At 52.8% G+C, this 21,036-nt stretch overlaps 1 protein-coding gene across 1 annotated transcript in view; it reads right to left on the bottom strand.

The window, feature by feature from the left end:
* Nucleotides 1-1,107: 1,107 nt before the first annotated feature.
* LOC116839062 (IgGFc-binding protein-like) overlaps nucleotides 1,108-21,036 on the bottom strand; it is a 33,918-nt gene continuing 13,989 nt past the window's right edge. Inside the window, exons 7-18 of the mRNA XM_032804716.2 lie at nucleotides 19,820-20,409; nucleotides 18,753-19,326; nucleotides 17,655-17,854; nucleotides 14,605-14,746; nucleotides 13,808-14,139; nucleotides 10,816-11,386; nucleotides 9,446-10,041; nucleotides 7,221-7,785; nucleotides 6,277-6,866; nucleotides 4,120-4,690; nucleotides 2,387-2,597; nucleotides 1,108-1,507 (exon numbers count right to left, since the gene is read on the bottom strand). Of these exons, the coding sequence (XP_032660607.2) occupies nucleotides 1,108-1,507; nucleotides 2,387-2,597; nucleotides 4,120-4,690; nucleotides 6,277-6,866; nucleotides 7,221-7,785; nucleotides 9,446-10,041; nucleotides 10,816-11,386; nucleotides 13,808-14,139; nucleotides 14,605-14,746; nucleotides 17,655-17,854; nucleotides 18,753-19,326; nucleotides 19,820-20,409 (5,342 nt within the window). The remainder of the gene's footprint in view (nucleotides 1,508-2,386; nucleotides 2,598-4,119; nucleotides 4,691-6,276; nucleotides 6,867-7,220; nucleotides 7,786-9,445; nucleotides 10,042-10,815; nucleotides 11,387-13,807; nucleotides 14,140-14,604; nucleotides 14,747-17,654; nucleotides 17,855-18,752; nucleotides 19,327-19,819; nucleotides 20,410-21,036) is intronic.

The raw sequence follows: 21,036 nt of genomic DNA, 5'->3' as shown, positions 1-21,036 counted from the left end.
GGTCTGAAAATCAATGGGATCTGGGCATCCTCTGGAGACAAAGAATGGGGTGTTGAGGTTGCCAAAATAGGCTGTCTGCAGAGCCACTCACCACCCAGAGAAGTCTCTAGCCTTCCAGGCAGCAATGACCTCCGCGAGGGTCCCCGGGACCTGCCCACTGGGCAGCTGCAGGTCATCGGACATGTTGCCATTGAAGTTCCCACAGGGTGCGCACAGCTTGTTAGCCAGGATCTCACCGACTCTCAACGTCACCTCCCCACTGGGGCTGAACAGAACCTGCAGTCCCGAGGCCTGGACCACGGCCACGCCGCCCTGAAACTCGCTCACAGACATGTTGGAGATCTTCGCTGGGAGCGGCACTGGACGCCCATTCACCTGGAACAGACAGACAGGGAGGTCAGGAAGAAATGAGGATGAGTGAAATGGAGCGACAACATCACAGGGCAGCGGGGCCTGGAGTCCATGGGCCACGTTGCAGGGCAGCGAGATCGGCTGGTTCCATCAGAATGTGGAATTCCTCTTCCCTCCCATACAGAAAATGACCAGTTTTGGCATAGAAACAGTTTGATAAATCAACACAAAACATCAAGAAAAACCTGGCCCGTTTCCAAAATGGGCAGCACAAAAAATCGCTTCCTGCGGATGTTTGATATTCCCACTATTTTAATTTCCAGCAGCTCTGTCTGCAATAACTGTAAAAAGCCACTATGTCCATGCACAACAGGAGGGGCAATGAACGTCTTGGGTCTGCCTAGAGTCGGTTCTAGTACGTTAGAGGAGTGGGCTGGGGAGAGTTTGAGAGCCAGGACTCCTGGGTTCTGTCCCCAGCTTGGTGAGGGGAGTGGGGTCTAGTGGGTTAGAGCAGGGGAGCTGCGAGCCAGGACTCCTGGGTTCTGTCCCCTGCTCTGGGAGGAGAGTGGGGTCTAGTGGGTTAGAGCAGGGGGGCTGAGTGCCAGGACTCCTGGGTTCTGTCCCTAGCTCAGGGAGGGGAGTGGTGGGGTCTAGTAGGCTAGTGCAGCATGTGGGGAGGGGCTGGGAGCAAGGACTCCTGGATTTTATTATTTAGTTAGAGCTTGGCTCTGACAGAAGGAAGCTCTCCCCTGTGTCTCAGCCAGTTCTGACCCGGTCCTCTCTTACCCACGTCTCCTTGTTCCTCTTGACAACGACAAAAGCCTCCGGGAAGAAGACGTAGATGGCTGCACCAGCCACCACTCCCCCATTGCTGCACTGTTGGACCTCTATCACCACCCTAAACCAGGAGGGGGCGCTGCTGTTGCAGAGTGAAGCCACCTCATAGGCCCCACTGTCGAGGATCTTCCCCGAGGCGCCATCGAAGGAGGTGAGCCGGGCTCCGGGAACCAGCGTGCAACGGCCTTCCCACTTCACGCAGCCGCGCACCCCCTCCTGGAGCGCACAGGCCTCTCCAGCAGGGCAGCTGTGTGGCTCACAGACAAGCCCGCTTGTGGCACGGCAGGTGCACTTCTCGGAGCAGTCGCTGGAGACGACGCTGTCCCCGGCCTGCAGGGAAATTCCCATACAACTTGGTTAAATTTCCACTGGAGATAGTGTTAAGTTTCCATATCAGCAGACAGAAGCAGCCACATCTCCCTCCCCAGCAGGCAGCGGATGGGGACTCTGCTAAGAACAGATGCAGAAACACTGATAATGCCAAGACAGACTGCCCAGATCAGCTGGGAGAGGCCTGATTTCAGGCACCCACTCCCAGCCTCTCAAACAGCTGCTTGTCCCTCCCTTCATCTTTCAGTTTAAGGGAGTCAAATCTCACCATCCCTGGAATCCGTGGTATCAAAACAGCCCCCCAGAGCGAAGCAGCGAGCAAACAGAAAACAGCAACAAAGACACGAGTAAGCTGTGTGAACAGTAATTTTTTTGCCTTGCTGGCAACTCCAAAAGAAGTTGTTTCAGGTCAAACTGAAAATGAAATTCATCAAAACTTTCAGCGCATTGAAAAGTCCAAAATATATAGTTTCAGGTCAAACCAACTATTTTGTTTCAACAAAATCAAAATGTTTTGTTTCAATGTCCACCATTTTTAAACTGTCGAGACTAGCTTTATTCATACAACTGAAGGAAATTCTGAAACAGAAAAGCTGATTTGGACCCCCCAAAAAATCTAAATGTTTTGTTTCACAGCTGACCCTTTTAAAACATTTGTGATTGGTTCAAACAGTCGCATGCCCCAGAATTCACAAAAAACCTGGTCCAACTGGTAGCCTATGGGACGGATCCAGCCTACAGGACTATTCCATCCAGTCCACAACCACACATTCTACAACAAAACTGTTCTAATCTCTGCACAATGTGACCTCAGGTCAGCAGGTAGCAACGGCAGCAGCCAGCCTGAGAAACTTCACACCCTGATAACCCAGCACCCACCTTGATGTAGCGTCCATCGCTCACACAGCCGCACCTATCCATGGACATGCACCCCTCCCCATCTGCCGCGTAGCCCACGTCACACTGGCAGCCTTCAAAGCACTTCGTGGTGCATTGGGCAGGGGTGGACAAGCCAGCACAGGTGAAATCACAGGATCTAGTGCACAGCTCGTAGTGGCTGTTGGCTGGGCAAGCCAGGGCTGGAGAGAGAAACAGATGTGAGAGAGAGAAATAAAACAGAGTAAATGCCCAAGCAACATTGCAGCAAAGCCATGTGTTTTAGATCCATCACCCACACACATAGGGGAGGGGGTCTGGTACAGCAAAGCCAGGTGAATAAGGGTGTGTCTACACTACAGATTTAAGCCGACCCATGTAATTACTGCAGTGGCTGATGTCCACGCTACCCTTCTTCTGTCAGCGATGCACGTCCTCACCAGGAGCACTTCCACCGACTGAAGAGGGCCAAGGCTCTCAGCTCCCTGCAGTTCCCCACTGGGAGCCCATCAGCCCTCCAGGCTCCCAGCTCCCAAGTGGGAGCAGGAACCAGCCACCTGGGTTTCTTGGCTCCCTGCTGGGATTAGGGAGATTAGCCACTCAGGCTTCTCGCCTCCCTGAGTAGGTTCTAACTGCCCAGCGTTCTGCATGGAGCCGTTGCAACTGAAGACAGCCAACAGCCATTGTAAGGAGCACAGTGTCTACATGGACACTGCCTTTCCCTGACTGCACTGACAAAAGCCCGACGCCGCTAATGGAGGTGGAGTTATGATGTCAGTGTACACTTGTGGGACAAGGCTGTAGCGTGTACGCTGGCATAGCTAGGTTGTATGCTGCTACAGCTGGATGGCACTTTGGCTTAAAACAGCACTCTTGACATCCCGACACAGACGGTCACAAGACACCTTTTGGTTAGTTGCTTGTATCAACTCTTTAGGCCTTGCACCTTAGCTAGTTTGGCTATGCTACTGTTACAGGGTCCTGTAGGCTTTTCCATTACTGCCTTCAGCCACACCTACATCCTATGTAGCATATGCCCATATATCTAGAGAGACATCGCTACATGGGTCAACAGCACTGCAGATGTTCCCACCAGGGCTCTGAGATCCACCCCCAGGGCCGGTGCTTCCATTTAGACAACCTAGGCAGTCACCTAGGGTGCCAGGATTTGGGGTGGGGGGGCGGAAATTCGGCAGTGGGGGATCCTTCCGCGCTCTGGGTCTTCGGCAGCAATTCTGCGGCAGGTCCTTCACTCGCTCCGGGACCTGCCGCCGAAGTGCCCCAAAGACCAGGGGTGCGGAAGGACCCCCGCCTAGGGCGCCAAAAACCCTGGTGCTGCTCCTGCCCACCCCCCAATCCTACTCACTGCCTGAGCTCTGGTTTTGTGGCTGGGTTGGTTGGGAGGTTGTGTTGCCATAGAGATGCACCTTTTAAGACACCAGTGTTCTGGGTTCAATTCCCAGCTGCACTAGAGACTCCTTGGCCTGAGCAAGTCATGTTATTTTTCTGGATGTTTCCTAGTTTGTTTCGGTTTTTAATGACCAAGCTGCTGATGATGAGCAGGTTTTTGGGGGGGATGGGGCAGTGGGAGGGTGAAGAGAGGGTTGGGATTAGGACATCTGGCGTCCCAGGGAGTGGGGAGGACGGGGGCAGGGGCAGACAGAGGAGGGAAGAGGTCTGGGAAGTTACCTCAGGCCAGGGCTGTAGGTTGCTCTATAAACTTACAGCAGAAGGAGGCCGTTCTCCAGGCTCTGATCTTGGCCCCAGCTGCCTGGCACGCGGCCGTGTAGGCCTGGAGGCTCTGGCACAGCGTCTCTCCTGCCCCACTGGTGGCACACATGTCGTAGAGACAATGGTTGAAGTACTCGGCGGGGCTGACCAGCAAGTGACAGTCTCTGAAGGGACCCGAGGCGGCTCTGATCAGCCCACAGGAGCTTTCGACCAGGTACGGTGCTGTCTTGACTGCATCGCAGACGGGGCACCTCTCACCACAGCCATTGGTGCATGTGGCACCATCAACGGGCACCTTCCAGGAGGCCCCAAACTCATCCGCGTTCCGTGCGCTTTTCCCACCGGGCAGCAGGAAGTCATCGTTCTTGTCGCCGTTGAAGTTGCCACACAAGCCACATACATGTCCCTTGTAGGAGCTGGGAACGGACACCAAGGCGTAGTAGGAAGCATCATAAAGGACTTTGAGGCCAAAATCAGTCTGGACGACGACATTCTTCCCCTCCTGGTTCACACGGATTCTCCCGCTGTCTAGGGCCAGTGGCAGAGCATAGAGCTCCCCGTTCACCTGTGCCAAGGAAAGGGACGTTTGCCCATCACTGCATTAGATTCCGGAAAGACTGACCTGAGCTTTATCCTGTAGCTTCCATAGGGTGATCTACTGGGGCTTCCTGGGACTCCAAACCCATATTGGCTCTTCTTCCTAGGCAAGGCCAAGTTTTGTCTCTCCTCTAGCTAGTCCTCCAGGACATACACCTGGGCGAGACAAATCACCAAGGCCTCTCTCATTGCCATCTCTTTCTTTATTTATCTTGTCTTAGCTTAATGCACGATCTTGATTTAAATGCAGTTGGGAGACATTGGGTGGATTCTCGGGAGAGGCTGCCCCAATGTTCGCGAAGACGTAACCCATACTACCACCATTTTTGGCCCCACGCTTGGGGCTAGACTACCTCTAGACTCGACATATAAGACCGTCGGCATTTCCGAGTTAGTAGAACTGCTCTGAAAATGGGCTTTTTCCCACCCCTGCCTCAAGGAAAATTTCAAATTTTTTTCAGCCAAAACACCAAAATATTTCTGACATGGCGCCGTGGTGCCGCAGGAGAGTTTGTTATACAATCGGGGAAATGAGGCACATAAAGGGGGAGGGACCTGCCCACGATCAACCAGCAGAGCAGCTGGGAATAGAGCCCAGCTGCCCTTGATCTATTCTAGGTCCTTATCTGGCCTGCATTAATTTGGTATCTGAGCAGCCCTTTAGCATACAGCTCCACCTTGATATAACGCTGTCCTTAGGAGCCAGAAAATCTTACCGCTTTATAGGTGAAACCGCATTATATGGAACTTGCTTTGATCCACCGGAGTGCACAGCGCCCCCACCGGAGCGCTGATTTATTGCATTATATCCAAATTTGTGTTATATTGGGTCATGTTATATTGGGGTAGATGTGTATTTATTGTGACAATCTGCCTGGGAAGCAGGGCAGTGCCATTATCCCCATTGTACAACTGGGGAAACTGAGGCACAGATGGACAAAGAATCTGTCTTCATTGCACAGCTCACCCAAGTCATTGGTACTCGATTCTGAGCTTAGCTGAGCCTGGGTGTGTTCCTCCCCATATTCCCGTGCCCTTGCCATCACCGGGCTCGCCCTTGTCTGCCTGGGGGCGTAGCTTGAGTGATGAGACACTCTGGGATCCTTTCACAGTCAACTGCGAGAGAACTTGCCTGTCCTTAGGCAGGGATTGTGGGAAGGCACTGGAGGACCATGCACACTTGAATGACCGAGCCTGCGTCAGTTTCCAGCCCACGTTGAAATTCTAACCCACCAGGGGCTAGGTCCGCACGCCAGGGTTTAAAGCCCCAAGTCAGAGGTTTTTCCATGTGGACAGTAGAAAGGTTTGGGCTAACACACAGGTTACATATATAGGGACTTGCTCAAGGTCACACAGCAAGCCTCTGATGGAGCAGGGATTGGCACCCAAATCGCCTCAGCACCCTCACCATGGGGGTCATCCCTCCCCTGCACTCTAGCCACTAAGCTATGCTGCCTCTGGACGTCAGGGCACCTGGGTCAGGCTGCGGAACAACCAGCAAACATGGAGTTGGCCAGCAATGGGGCTCAAAGCACACAGGGACCTTACCACGACTGTCCATTTCCTCTTCCTCTCCACAGTGATGGCGTAGCCATGGACAGAGACTACCAGCGACCTCGTCCAAGCCACGCGACCATCGCCAGAGCTCTCCTTCTCCACCACCAAAGAGAAGTTTGTCAGTCGGGAACTGCTGCTGCAGAGCTCGGCTAAAGTGTAAGTGCAGGAGCCCTGAAAGTCAAAGGCCCGTCCGTCGAAGGTCAGGTAGTGGGAATCGCCAGCCACGGTGCATTTGCCGCAGCCCATGGCGTGGCAGCCTAGGATTCCATTCTCCACCCTGCACTGCTCGTTGGCTCCGCAGGAGGCCTCCTGGCACTCGATGACTCCGTTGTCTTTGCACCGGCACCATTCCTGGCAGGACGCGCTGGTGTAGAACTCCTCTCCCTTCCCGTAGTACCTGCCCTGGTGCACACAGCCGCACTGTGCGACGGGGACGCACCGGTCTCCACTCAGGAGGAACCCGGCGTCGCAGAAACACCCTTCGGCACAGGGGGCATTGCAGCCGTCCGGCGCCGAGAGGCCGTGGCAGGTGGCAGGGCAGCCGCTCCCACAGAGCTCATAGTGGGAGTTACGGGGGCAGGTGGGGCCTGCAGGAGAAGATCAGAGGGAACGTGCAGATGTGGGTGAGATAAAAGGCCCGTTAAGGTACAGTGGACAGAACTGCAGTGGGTGTGAAACTGGGAGTCAGGACTCCTGGGTTCTATCCCCAGCTCAGGGAGGGGAGTGGTGTCTAGTGGTTAGAGTGGGGGGAGCTGGGAGCCAGGACTCCTGTGCTCTATCCCTGGACCAGCTGCGTGAGCCTCAGGCCAATCCCCATTAGATAGCAATAAGCCACAAATGTGTGTGGCATGTGGGTGAAAAATTCTGATACACGTCCCCAGCAGCAGGGGCTGGTGCGCACGCGCCCGTCCCTAAAGCAGAGTCCTGCAGGCAACACTCACTGCAGAACGAGGCCGTCCTCCAAGGCCCTATCTGGATGCCCCCAGCCTGGCAGGCTGTCACGTAGGCACCAATCGCGTCGCACAGAGCCGAGTGATGCCCCTTGTACTTGCAGGTGTCGGAGAGACAATCATTGAAGAAGGGGGCTGGCTCGATGGCCCCGTGGCACTGTCTGAATGGCCCATCCCCTCTGGTGATGACCCCGCAGTACTGGTCTGCCTTATAGGGTTGTTTCTGAGCCTCACTGCAGACTGGGCAGTCCCCGGTGCAGCTAGACGAGCACCCCGGGATGTCACCAACCTTCCAACTCTCTGCGAACTGGACGGCGTTGGTGGCCTGGCTCCCGTCCCTCATGGTCAGATCTTGGCCAGGGCTCTGGTTGCTGTTGCCACACAGACCGCAGAGGGCTTTGGTGTAGGTGTTGGGCACGGTGACCCGAACCAGGCCACTCCCGTCGAAGGTCACCCTCAGGTCGAAGGCGGTCTTGATGAGGACTTGGGCTCCGCTGACGTAGGCCTGGAGAGTCTCCTCGTGGTAGAAAGGCAGGTCCACAAAGACTCCATCCACCTGGAACAGACATGGCAGAGCCTGGGCTTAATTTTGAATGAGCATCACAATGAGGGGGCAGGGGACAGGGACCCAGGACTCCAGAGTTCTATTCTTGACGAAGTTGGAGATTTTTGTACTGTTTTACATGAATAAGGTGTGTGTGCCTCAGTTTCCCTGTGTTGTCTGTTTAACACGGTGGTGGGAGAGGGTTTGTTGTTGCAAAGGACCAGGGGTGACCTCGCAGCCAGAACCCGTGGACAACAGCCTGGAGTTGGGGAACCCTAATAACTCGTGACCTGGTGACTAAGAGGCCCACCCCAGCTTGGCAGTCAGCTGGTTCTGGCCAGTGGGAGGACAAAGGGCTGAGGAGAGAGGACCCTGGTGACCTGACCAGCCAGTTCCAGCCAGTGGGGAACAAAGGACGGAAGAGAGAGGGCCCCAGTGAACTCTTTACCTGGGACAGAAGACAAAAGATGGGGGAGAAGCTGTTGGGGGAGGGGATATAGGATGCTCAGCTGGAAGAAGGGGGCTGCTGGACTGGAGAGACGGAGCAGGCAGAGCCCACCTGGATGCAGGAGAGACTTAGATGTGCTGTGCTGAGGAAGGCCAGGCCTGAGGCCCTGAGAGTTTCCTGTGCTGGGTTCACACGCTCAATAAACCCTCCTGTTTTACGCTGGCTGAGAGTCACTCCAGTCTAGAGATCAGGGTGGCATTATTCCCTCTGGGAGTGGAGGCCCCGAGGGTCCAGAGCGAGTGGACTCCCTGAGGGGGCCTATGGTGAGAGACGTGCTGAGGGCTCAGAGGGGTGTGGTTCCAGAAGGAGGAGGGGCCTACAGCTTGACCCCCAAGAAGGGCTATCGCACTGAAGGGAGTTGCCCCCAGGTATCATATGGAGCTGAGAGAGAGCACGAGTCCTGGGAGTCCATGACATATCCACAATTCTAGGTGGGAGTGGTGTCTAGTGATTAGGGCTGGGAGCCAGAACTCCTGGGTTCTATCCACAGCTCTGGGTGGGCGTAGTATCTAGTGGTTAGAGCTGTGAGCCAGGACTCCTGGGCTCTATTCCCAGCTCTACCACTGACTGTCTATGTAATTTTGGGCAAGCGTTTTTCCTGCTGTATGCCTCAGTTTCCCTGTTAATTAAACAGCAAGTGTTTGTCCTGCTGTATTCTTTCTACAGAGCCTGGAGACCTGTGCCTGAAAAATCACCAAGGAACGGCTGAGTAGAATCCTTGAGCTTTGTAACAGTAATCTCCTCCCTGTTTCCTGCACCACAGCTCTGCGCTGGGCAGCTGGGCTGAGCACTGACATTGAGACGAGAGCGCCCCCTACTGAGCCCCCACCCCCATTATGTAGCTGTGGATCATGCACACAACATGGCACTGAAATTTTCCAATATACCAGATACCTGCTTAACTATGGGCTCCTTGGTTTACACAGACACCAGAACTCACATCCTTTTCCACCAGCTGCAATCTGGCCCCATTAACCCCGATAGAGCTATGGCCGATTGACCCCAGCTGGGATCTGGCTCCACTGACTCCAATGGAGCTACGGCCAATAGACCCCAGCCGGGATCTGGCCCCATTGACTCCACTTCAGCGATAGCCCATTCCCACTCACTGGGGATCTGGCCCCAAGATCCCCGCTCTTCAGAGGGCCATGGCTGCATCCCTACCTGGATCCTGTGAGGGTACTGCTGGCTGACAGCGATGGTTCTGCCGTACACCTCCAAGGTCATCACCTTGGCAAAGGACAAGGCCCTGCTGCCACGGTTGTTCCAGATTGTGATGTTGAACGGGGTTAGCATGGGGTCCTTGGAGCAGAGCCCAGCCAGCTGGTAGATGCACGTGCCCTGGAAGTCATATCTTCGCCCAGTGAAGGTAGTGTAGTGATGGTCCCCGGAGGTCGTGCAGGTGGAGTAGCTGATTGCGTGGCAGCGACGGACCCCATTAACCACGGCGCATCTCTCACTGGCCTTGCAGCTGGTCTCCTGGCAAACAACCATGCCCAGGCTGGGGTCACACCTGCACCGAGAGCGGCAGTTCTCATCGGCCCAGAACTCCTCACTGGGTTTGTAGTATTGGCCGTTATAGTCGCATCCGCAGCTCCCAACGGGGACACACTGGCCGGCACTCAGGACATAACCATCATTACACTGGCAGGTCTCCACACAGGGCTCTCGGCAGGAGGAGGGGGCAGTTCGGTCAGAGCAGCTGGCTGGGCAGGCGTTCCCACAGGCCTTGTAGTGGCTGTTCTCAGGGCAGGGCAGGGCTGGGATCAGAGTTGGGCGAGAATTACCAATAGCCAAACTGACTGAACAGCTATCCCGATGCATAAGACTGTGTTCCAGCCAATCCTGTATCCCACTCCCCTTTGAGGATGCTACACACTCAAGCATCACACACGCAGCAGCTAGCTGCAGACTGGAGTAAAATCCCTTCCTGACCCTGCAGTCAGTCATACCCTGAAACCTGAGCGCTGATTGAAAAATGAGGGTTTTCCCCCCATGGAATATGTCAATTTTGGGTGAAAATTTCAGCTGACAACAAAGAAAGAGAAATCTAAAAAGTTCTATTCAGAAATGCTGTCCTACTGCCTCCTGGGGGCCATAGTTCAGGTGCCTCATTCTTATCTATAAACCAAGCTCTGTGTTGGATTGCATCACCCATGATGCACCATGCTCTCCCCTTTTGGAAAGGGGAAGCAGTGCATCATGGGAGTCAATAGCCCTGGTGCATCATGGGAGATGTAGAGCTGAGGATAGAACCCAGGAATCCAGACTCCCAGCCCACCCTGCTCTGACCCACTAGACCCCACTCCCTTCCCAGAGCTAGGGATAGAACCCAGAAGTCCTGGCTCCTAGCCCCCTGCTCTAACCCACTAGACCCCCCTCCCCTCCAACAGATGGGATAGAACCTAGGAGTCCTGGCTCTGAGCCCCCCTCTGCTCTAACCACCAGACCCCACTCCCTTTCCAGAGCCAGGAATAGAACCCAGGAGCCCAGCCCCTCCGCTCTAACCCTCTCCGCACTAGCCCCACACTCACTGCAGCCAGATTGCATCCTCCAATCGAGGACCATGACCCCCTCCTTGCGGCAGCTGGCAGCATAGGCACCCAGCGCCTGGCACAGCATGCTCTTGGCACCACCGTTGAGGCAGACGTCGTAGATGCAGCTGTCAAAGAAGTTGTCCGGGCTGAGCTTGTGGTGGCATTCGCGGAAGGGGCCATCCACCTTGGCAATCAGCCCGCAGGCCCCGTCTCGGTGGTAGCGCTGCCGCTGCTTCTCCTCACAGGTCGGGCATTTCCCCTCGCAGACGTGCCAGCAGAACAGGTCGCGGTCCCTCACCTTCCAGCTGGCAGCCCACTCCACCACCGAGCTGAGCCAGGCACCGGCCGGCGTCGCCATGTCGTCTGCTGGGTCCTGGTTGTAATTTCCACATAGGCCGCAGGTGGCACCATAGTAGCTGCTGGGCAGAGTCACCTCCAGCAGCCAGTTCCAGTCGAAGGAGACCTCCAGGCCGAAGGCCGTCTGCAGCACGGCGCTCAGGCCACTCTGGAAAAGCCGCAGCTTGCCGTCGGCCAGGGTCAGCGGCAGGCTGGTGACAACATCATTCAGCTGCAAAGGGGAAGGGTGAGGGCATTAGGGTCGCAGCCATCCACACCTGGGACAGCAAAGGGAGTGCATGGCAATGCAGCAGCGGGGCATGACGCATTAGGGTACAGGTGCTCCAGAAGATGCTCTATACAATATAGGTTGGTGTTGTGTGTTGTGATGTGTTGTGTTAGGCTTACTGGTGTATTGGAAGATGCTATACACAATACATGGTGGCCCTTTTCTGCTGGGGGTACGGGTGCTACGGAGGATGCAATACACAATGAAGTGGTAGCGTCGTGTGTTGGGGGTGACTGTATATTGGAAGACTGGGGAGGTCTAGGTTGGCTATTAGGAAACTCTATTTCACTCGGAGGGTGGTGAAGCACTGGAATGGGTTACCTAGGGGGGAGGTGGAATCTCCTTCCTTAGAGGTTTTTAAGGCCTGGCTTGACAAAGCCCTGGCTGGGATGATTTAGTTGGTGTTGGTCCTGCTTTGAGCAGGGGGGTGGACTGGATGACCTCAGAAGGTCTCTTCCAACCCTAATTTTCTGTGATTCTATGCCATACACAATAGAGTGGTGGCCTTGTGTGCTGGGGGTATGGGTGCTACAGAGGATGCAACACACAGTACAGTGGTAGCATTGTGTGTTGCGGGTGACGGTGTATTGGAGATGCCATACGCAATACAGTGGTGGCCTTGCGTGCTGGGGGTACAGATGCTATGGAGGAGGCTATAAGCAACGTAGTAAAAGTGTTGTGCTGGAAGTACCGTATATCGGAAGATGCTATATAGCACACAGTGGCAGCATTGTGTGTTGTGTTGGGAGTACAGATGCGACAGAAGATGCTACACAATACAGTGGTGGTGTATTGTGTTGCAGGTACCAGGGCTACAGAAGATGCTATACACAATACAGCGGCAATGTTGTGGTGCTGTGTCGTGTTGAGGGTACTGATCTGTTGGAAGATACTATATACAATACTGTCATAAACAGATAAGAAAAGTTAATAGCACAGAAGTACTTTCTATCTCTTTGACTGTAAAGGGTTAACAAGTTCAGTAAGCCTGGCTGTCGCCTGGCCAGAGAACCAATCAGGAGACAGGATACTTTCAAATCTTGAGGGAGGGAAGTTTCTGTGTGTGCTGTTAGTTTTTGGTTGTTGTTCACTCTGGGGGCTCAGAGGGACCAGATATGCAATCAGGTTTCTCTCCAATCTCCTGTACGAGGTTTTATAGATCCATGTAAGTACTAGGTAGATGGCGAGTTAGGTTTAGTTTTGTTTTCTTTATTTGCAAATGTGCATTTGTGGAAGAAGTTTAAATGTGCATTGGCTGGAAGGATTAATTGTGCATTTGGCTGAAGGAGTTCAAATTTGTATTTTGCTGAAAGATTTAATTTGTACTTGAATACTTAGGCTGGAGGGTATTCCAGTGCCTATAGCTAAAAACCCCTTCCTATTCCATTTAAATTACAAGATAATTTTTTTTCTCTCTTTAGTTAAATTTCTTGTTTAAGAACCTGATTGTTTTTTTTATTCTGTGTGAGACCCAGGGAACGGGTTGGATTCACCAGGGAATTGGTGGGGAGAAGGAGGAAGGGAGAGAAAGGTTAATTTCTCTCTGTGCCAGGATTACTGTCTCTCTCAGGAGATCTGGGGAGGAGAGAAGGAGGAAGGTGAATTTTCTCTCTGTTAAGATCAAGGAGTCTGAATCACAGTGATCTTCTAGGTGACCAGGGGGAAGCCTGGGAGAGGCAACGGTGGGGAAGGGTTCTTTCCTTGTGTTAATCCAGAGGTTGGGTCCTTGGGGTCCCGGCAAGTTTTGGGGGGACCAGAGTGTACCAGGCACTGGAATTCCTGGTTGGTGGCAGCGCTACAGGTTCTAAGCTGGTGATTAAGCTTAGAGGAATTCATGCTGGTACCCCATCTTTTGGACGCTAAGGTTCAGAGTGGGGATTTGTACCATGACAAATACCATTGCAGCACTGGGTGTTGTGGCGTGTTGGTAGTACCAGTGCTACAGAAAACGCTATATAGAACATTGTGTCAGTGTTGTCTGTTGTGGTATATTGTGTTGCAGGTGTTATGGAAGATACTATACACAATACAGTGGCAGCACTGTGTGTTGTGTTGAGGGTTCAGGTGTACAAGAATAGGTTGTGTTGCTGTGAAGCGTGTTGTGGTGGCGTGATGCTATGTGTGCTGTCTTGTGCCACAGTTGCGCTGTGCAAAGCTGTCTTGTGTTGCCATAAGGTTTTGTGTGTTGCAGTCATGCTATGCTGTGTTGCGTTGGTGTGAAGCACGTTGTGTTGCAGTTGTGCTGTGCCGTATTGGTGTGAAGTATGTTGTGTTGCAGTTGTGCTGTGCTGTGTTGTGTTGGTGTGACGCGTGGTGTGTTGTCCTTGGTCTGGCTGGAAGCCCGACCCGACCCAGGAGACTCACCCGGACTTTGCCGACCTCTTTCTTGTAGATGGAGATATTGTACCCATAGACATAGATGTTGGTCAGGCGCACGTAGGAGACAGCCTGGTTGCCCCCCCTGTTGTCGTTCTTCTCATCGATGGTGAAGGGCACCAGGGTGGGGTCGGTCCCGCAGTACTTGGCCAGGGTGTAGGTGCAGGTACCCTGGAAGTCAAAGTTCAGCCCATCGAAGGTGTGATAGTGTGGGTCTCCCCATCCCCAGCAGGTCTTCTTGTAGTCAGGGACACACATTGCACGACCATTCTCGACCTTACATGTCTCCTTGGTCCGGCATCTCAGGGATTTGCAGGGGTCTGCAGGGAGAAAGCCCAGCCGGGGCAGGATGGGAGGGTGAGAGCTGGTTGGGGAGCTGGCATGAGGTACGCTCAGAGCCACCCCCATCAGCCCAAGGAGGTGTCCAGCAGAACAAAGCAGAGGTCAGGGCTAGACTTTCAGTAATTGCAAGGCAGTAGCAGATCTGGGGAAAGAACCCAGGAGTCCGGACCCCTAGCCTCCATTCCTGCTCTAACCCACTAGGCCTCATTCCCTGCTCAGAGCTGGGATACAACCCAGGAGTCCTGACTCCAAGCCCCCCATCCCAACCACTAGACCCAAATCCCCACCTAAAGCTGGGATAGACCCCAGGAGTCCTGACTCCCAGCCCTTCCCCCCACTCTAACCCTGAGACCCCATTCTTAGCTGGTAGTATTGACAATCATCTACATACTATGGCCCCGATAACCCCTCACGGCATGTTTACATCAGCCACCGTCCTTTACCTTTGTTGATGCAGCCCATGACACCATCTTTGATCTCACAGGTCTCATCACTGGCACAGCTATGGGACTCGCAGCTCAGCCCTCGGGCTGGGCTGCAGCTGCATCTTTGCTGACACTCGCTCACCAGCACCGTCTCATTGGGCTGTTTGAGGAAGAGGAAATAATCCTGTGTCACAGAGCAGAAAAATCAAGTTCTGCTTCATCAACCTGTGGAACCTACTGCTGCAGGAGGTTAGACAGAGGATGCTGCAGCGGGAGCTTGCTTAGATTTCTGATGGATCATCTCATCTGATCTCCCGTAGAATACAGGCCAGGGAACTTCCCCCAGTTATTCCCGGGTTGAGCCCAATCATTCATGTTTGGCTAAAGCATCTTCCACAAATGCAGCCAGACGGGGTTGGAAGACACTAAGGAACGAAGAATCCAGCATTCCCCTTGGAATTTCGTCCCACTGGTTAATCACTCACGCTGCCAAACAACTTTGCCTTATTTCCGATCTAAATTTGTCTGGCGACGACAAGAAGAAAGAGCAAGTTACAGGAAGCTCCAGTCTCTTTCAGGGAACAGGCCAATCAGGGAGATGACCCCAGCGCTGTGGGATAGTGTTGACCAATATATGTGGGGCTAACATTGAAAAAAATCACATTAATGATATGTATTATTCCCACCACGCACATTAATATGTGGGGGTCAGGATGGATAATCAGCTAAACATGAGCAATGGCCAAAAGAACTAATGTGATCCTGAGATGCATAAACAGAGGAGACTCAAGTAGGAGCAGAGAGATTATTTTGTCCTCTATATCTGGCCCTCATGCGACCAATGCTCGAATCCGGTGTCCAGTTTTGGTGACTGCAGGTCAAGAGGATGTTGATAAATTGGAGAGGGGACAGAGAGCAGCCAGGAGAATGATGAAAACATTAGAAAACATGGCTTCTAGGGATAGACTCTAGGAGCTCAGTTTCTTTACTTTAACAAAGAGACGGTTAAGGAGTAACTTGATGCCAGTCTGTAAGTATCTACCCAGGGAACAACTAGTGAATAATGGGCTCTTCGCTCTAGCAGAAAAAGATCTAACATGATCCAATGGCTGGAACTTGAAGCTAGACAAATTCCAACAGGAACGGAGGCCTATATTTTTAATGGTGAGAGCAGTTACCTACTGGAACTATTTCCCACAAGGCGAGGTCCATCACTGACAATCTTTAAATCATGATTGGATGGTTTTTTTCTAACAGATCTGCTCTAGGAATGGTCTGGGGGCAGCTCTCTGGCCTTTGTTATGCAGAAGGCCCGACTAGATGTCCACAGTGGTCCCTCCCAGACAAAGCACTATAACATTATATTGTGGGAATATTTCTAGCAGTTACCAAGCCTGAACTGACCTACATCATCCTATAAACCAGTTTACTTGTGCTAAGTATCACATAATGTCCTGCATTGACTTTGGAGAAGCTGATAAAAAAACTGTCAGGATTAAGATAGGGGTGTTACCCTGGTGCAAGCCGAGGAGATGCCTTCCCACCCATGTGTCAGAACACAGGGATAAGAAGTACACCGCGGTACCCAAAAAACAAGATACAAAGATGATTGGTTACTTCTAGCCTCTGGGTGATGGTTACAGTAGCTTTTTATCTGTAAACAGGATGGGTGTAAAAAGGAGCAGTAACTTTGGACACACACCTTCTTTCTAGGGGGAATTCAACAATGTGCTATGCGACAGCTTCCCAGAAATTTCTATTGTATTGAACTCTTTTTTCTTGTACTATTTTTTAGGCTTGGAATGATTAGATTTGTACCGGCAAATGTCGACAAACATTGATTTCACCGTACACACAAACCAAGGACAAAAATATTTCCATCCATAATAGTCGAAATTCACAGCGAGGTGAAGTAAGAAAAATGCCGCATCTTATCAGAGTTTGATTTAAGGCTGTTCACTTTGTGTATTTTGATACAAGGTTGACAGTTTGTGTTTTAATGGTTATAAAGTTGTAACTTTTTGAATCTCCGCAGCTACTGTCGTTAATTAATTATAGTCTGACACACCCCCGCCTCATAATTATGTGCAACTGTGCAAACTTAAATCCATTAAAAAAATTAAAAATGCTTCAGATCCACAAATGTCATCCAACTGTTAAACTGTCAATAAATATAAAAAATTAAAATGGTTAAAACCCACAGCTTTGCACAACTGTGAAAATTTAAATAAGCCAAAATAAAATAAATGTTTAAAACCCACAATTTTGCAAATTGTGAAAATTTAAATTGATAAAAACAAAAAATGCTTAAACATAAACCTCAGTAAAAGCAGCAGAGAATCCTGTGGCACTTTATAGACTAACAGACGTTTTGGAGCATGAGCTTTTGTGGGTGAATACCCACTTCATCAGATGCATGTCACCCACGAAAGCTCATGCTCCAAAATGTCTGTTAGTCTATAAGGTGCCACAGGATTCTCTGCTGCTTTTACAGATCCAGACTAACACAGCTACCCCTCTGATACTTGACATAAACCTCAATATTATCGATTAAAATTATAAAACCATAAAAACTGAATTCTGCTGAGCTGAACTGCAAGGCGGTGACTACACTCCTATAAAGGACTCCAAGAAGACCTCACACTACAGTTTACCCAGGAATTGAAGGAGATCATCAAATCCTTCCCCAAACAACTCCATGCGAAACTCTACAAACTCATCCCTTCTCTAATATTCTGGGACAGACACAGCTACACCCACACTGCATCAGCCTAGCTCTACTGCTATCGAGAAAGCTAACTGATGTTGGTTATTTGATCTCTTGAGTATCAAGGAGCTGACTACAGAATGCAACAACAAGCGGCACGTTAGGGTTCTTTGCCTGTCTCTAGAGATCGGGAATTAAGCATGGCCAATGGGTTGGAAGCCAAGCCCAGGGGACCAATGTTTTGATCCAGCATACGCGCCCCTGGGCTGTAGATCTGCTTCGTTCCAACTGAGGAGCTAGTCTTAGGTTCCCAGTTCGGGGTAACAGGATCAGATCCTCATCTACCAGCAGGGGGCAGTACCTTGTAGTATCTCCCCTTCTCGAAGCAGCCACAACTCTCCACAGTCACGCAGTCCTGGCCATCGAAGAAGAAGCCATCATCGCACTGGCAGCCTTCGGCGCAGGTCTCCAGGCATGGGGTGGACTCAGGGATCCCGGCGCAGGTTGCAGTGCAGAGGTCGGCACACACCTCATAATGGCTGTTGGCTGGGCAACTCAGAGCTAAAATAAAGAGAGAAATTATTGATTCACAGAGCCATAGATTTGCAGGAACCATCATGAGCAACCAGTCTGCCCTGGCCCAGATCTGATAGTCAAGCTAGAGCACAGCTTTAGAGAGAGATTTCCCTAGAAAGACTCAGAGGCCTGGAAACTGCCCTGTTCCTGGGACAGCCATTCCCAGGATCAGTTCCCCTCCCTGGGGAAAATCTGCCTTTTATTCCCAGTCTCGATTTCTCTGATTTCATCCCCCAACCCACCAACCATCAACTCTCACTGTGCCTCTGTCTATTAGGTTAACGAGCCCTCCACAACCCAATATCACCTCTCCAGGTACGTGCTGATAGACCAGGACTAGCCCCTGAGCCTTCTCTGGGTTAAACACGCTAGATCAAGCTCCTTCAGTCAGGCAGGTTTTCCAGCCCTCAGATCATTCCTGTAACTCTTCTCTGACCCCTCCCCCATTTCCAATGTTCTGTCTGATATGTGGCACCCCAGAGCTGGGCACAGTCTCCAATCATGGACTCCCCAATGCTGTATCTCAAGGGGACCCCATCTTCCTGCTTCTGCTCACTTCTCCAGACCAGGGTCATGCTCACCCTCTTGGCCACAGCATCGCCCAGGGAACTCATGGGCAGCTGCTTTCCAGGAGACAGCCCCGCCCCCAAAGTCTGCGAATCTGACCCACAGGCTATATCCTTCTGTGCAGAACTTTAGGACTAAGTGAACATGTGGCTCAGATTATTCTGTGCACCAGCATGGATGGAAATGGAGTCAGAGTGGAAGGACGAGGAGAGACTGAGTGAGAAGAAACAGATAAGCTAAGGGTCTGGAATGAGATGCCCAGACCTGATGCTCCCCAGGACAGCCCTCCACACCCCATCAGCATCGCGGCACTTACGGCAGAAGGAGGTGCTCCTCCAGGGCTGGATGGGGGCCCCGGCATCCTGGCAGGCTGTCACGTAGCTGTGGATGCTCTGGCACAGGAGCTGGGAGTCCCCATTGCCCAGGCACAGATCATACAAGCAGTTGTTGAAATACACACTGGGGCTGACTGTGCCATGGCAGGCGGCAAAGGGGCCATCAGGGGCTGTGAGCAGCCCGCAGTAGTTGCGCTGTTTGAAGACGTCCTTTTTGGTCTCTTCGCAAACCGGGCAGCTGTTCCCGGCACATCCGTCCTCACAGGCCGCTCCCGGGATTGGGACTTTCCAGGCGGAACCGAATGCTGCCACGTTAGGGGCCGCTCTGCCATCGGGGAGCAGGAACTCGTCGTCCTGACGCCCGTTGTAGTTCCCGCACAGGCCACATGTCTGGCTCTGGTAGTTCCCCGGGACGGTGACTCTCACGTTGTACAGGAGGTTGTAGCTCACGGTGAGACCGAAGTCAGTTTGCACCAGGACATTCCTGCCGTGCTGATATGCCCAGAGCCGCCCGTCAGCCACGACCACAGGCAGGTTGTGGGACACCCCGTCCACCTGGGAGAGAGAGAGCATTCTCTGTGAGCCGGGGGAGCGGACACTGGGGCGGGGGAGAGATGCAACAGGAAAGCATGCAGGCTGAATTCCACCCTGTTCTACGCACGTAAATCCCAACAGCCAGGGCCAGATTCGGTGTAAATCTAGAGTCACCCCTGACTGAAATAGGGTCAAGGCTGGATTTTTATTGAAGCTTCCCCAGGATAAATCCAGAGCCAGCTCACAGATTTCAGAGGGTTGACTCCAGAGTCACACAGGATCAACCCCTCTCTTCCCCCGCCCCAGGTCGCTGAACCCGTGTAGAGGGGTCTAATGCTATGGCCCTGGAGGGGCAGGTCCCAGATACAGATGGGGGGACAGAGCTCAGCTGGGAGCACCCCTCTTAGCCAGCAGGCACTCTGCTGTCTCTGAGATGTAGGAACTGGCCCTGCTATTCTGTCCACCCCACTACAGAGTCCACCCTTCCTTGGCCCATCCCATGAGCAAGACTTACCCTGATCAGCCCCTTCATGCCCTGCAGCAGGGCAAGGGTGGTCCCATAGAGGCGGATGGACACCAGCTTGGCCACAGAGACCTGCCTGGTGCCCCACGGCTTGTTCTCCAGGTGGACGGCGAAGGGCGTCAGCTTCTGAGCGTTGGCGCAGGTCGTGGCCAGGGCATAGGTGCAGGTACCCTGGAAGTTGGCAGCAGTGCCGTCGAAGGTGATGTAACGAGAGCTGCCAGAGACAGTGCAGGTGGCAGATCCCACAGGGTGGCATCTCCGGATGCCGCCCATCACCTTGCACTCCTCGTTGGGGCCACAGGACAAGCCCTTGCAGGCCACATCCCCACCGGCCTGGCAGACGCACTGCTCCTGGCACGTTGGGTGGAAGGTCTCCCCGGCCTGGTAGTAAATTCCCTGGTGAATGCAGCCACACTGGGACATGGGCACGCAGTGGTCGCCACTCAGAACAAAGCCCTCATCACAGACGCAGCCCTCCCAGCACTGGGCCGAGCACTGAACTGGGGCGTAGAGGCTGCTGCAGGTTGGCTGGCAGCCCCAGGCGCAGATCTCGTAGTGGCTGTTCCGGGGACAGGCTGGTTCTGCGACAGGAGCAGAATGAGGTGTCATTGCAGCAGCTTCTGATCACAGCTGGTGCCCCCTGGAGGGAAAAGGCCCTGCCCCATTCCCCACCTCCCTGAGGCAGCCAGCCCAACAACCTGGGGCGGGATAGGAGTCAGCACCCCCTAGAGGGGAAAGGCCCCGTGCCCCATTCCCTATGCCTCTTACCCTTTCCCCCACACACACTCAGCCAGCCAGTCCCTACCCTGGGGCTGGATGGGAGCCAGCACCTCCTGGAGGGGAAAGAACATAAGAACACAAGAACGGCCATACTGGGTCAGATCAAAGGTCCATCCAGCCCAGTATCCTGTCTACCAACAGTGGCCAATGCCAGGTGCCCCAGAGGGAGTGAACCTAACAAGTAATGATCAACTGATCTCTCTCCTGCCATCCATCTCCATCCTCTGACAAACAGAGGCTAGGGACACCATTCCTTACCCATCCTGGCTAATAGCCATTAATGGACTTGACCTCCATGAATTTATCTAGTTCTCTTTTAAACCCTGTTATAGTCCTAACCTTCACAACCTCCTCAGGCAAGGAGTTCCACATGTTGACTTTGCGCTGTGTGAAGAAGAATGTCCTTTTATTTGTTTTAAACCTGCTGC

This window comes from Chelonoidis abingdonii, chromosome 11 (assembly GCF_003597395.2).
Source record: "Chelonoidis abingdonii isolate Lonesome George chromosome 11, CheloAbing_2.0, whole genome shotgun sequence".
Classification (NCBI taxonomy): Eukaryota; Metazoa; Chordata; order Testudines; family Testudinidae; genus Chelonoidis; species Chelonoidis abingdonii.
The sequence above is the reverse complement of the archived record's forward strand: the minus strand, read 5'-3'. Positions and strand labels throughout refer to the sequence as shown.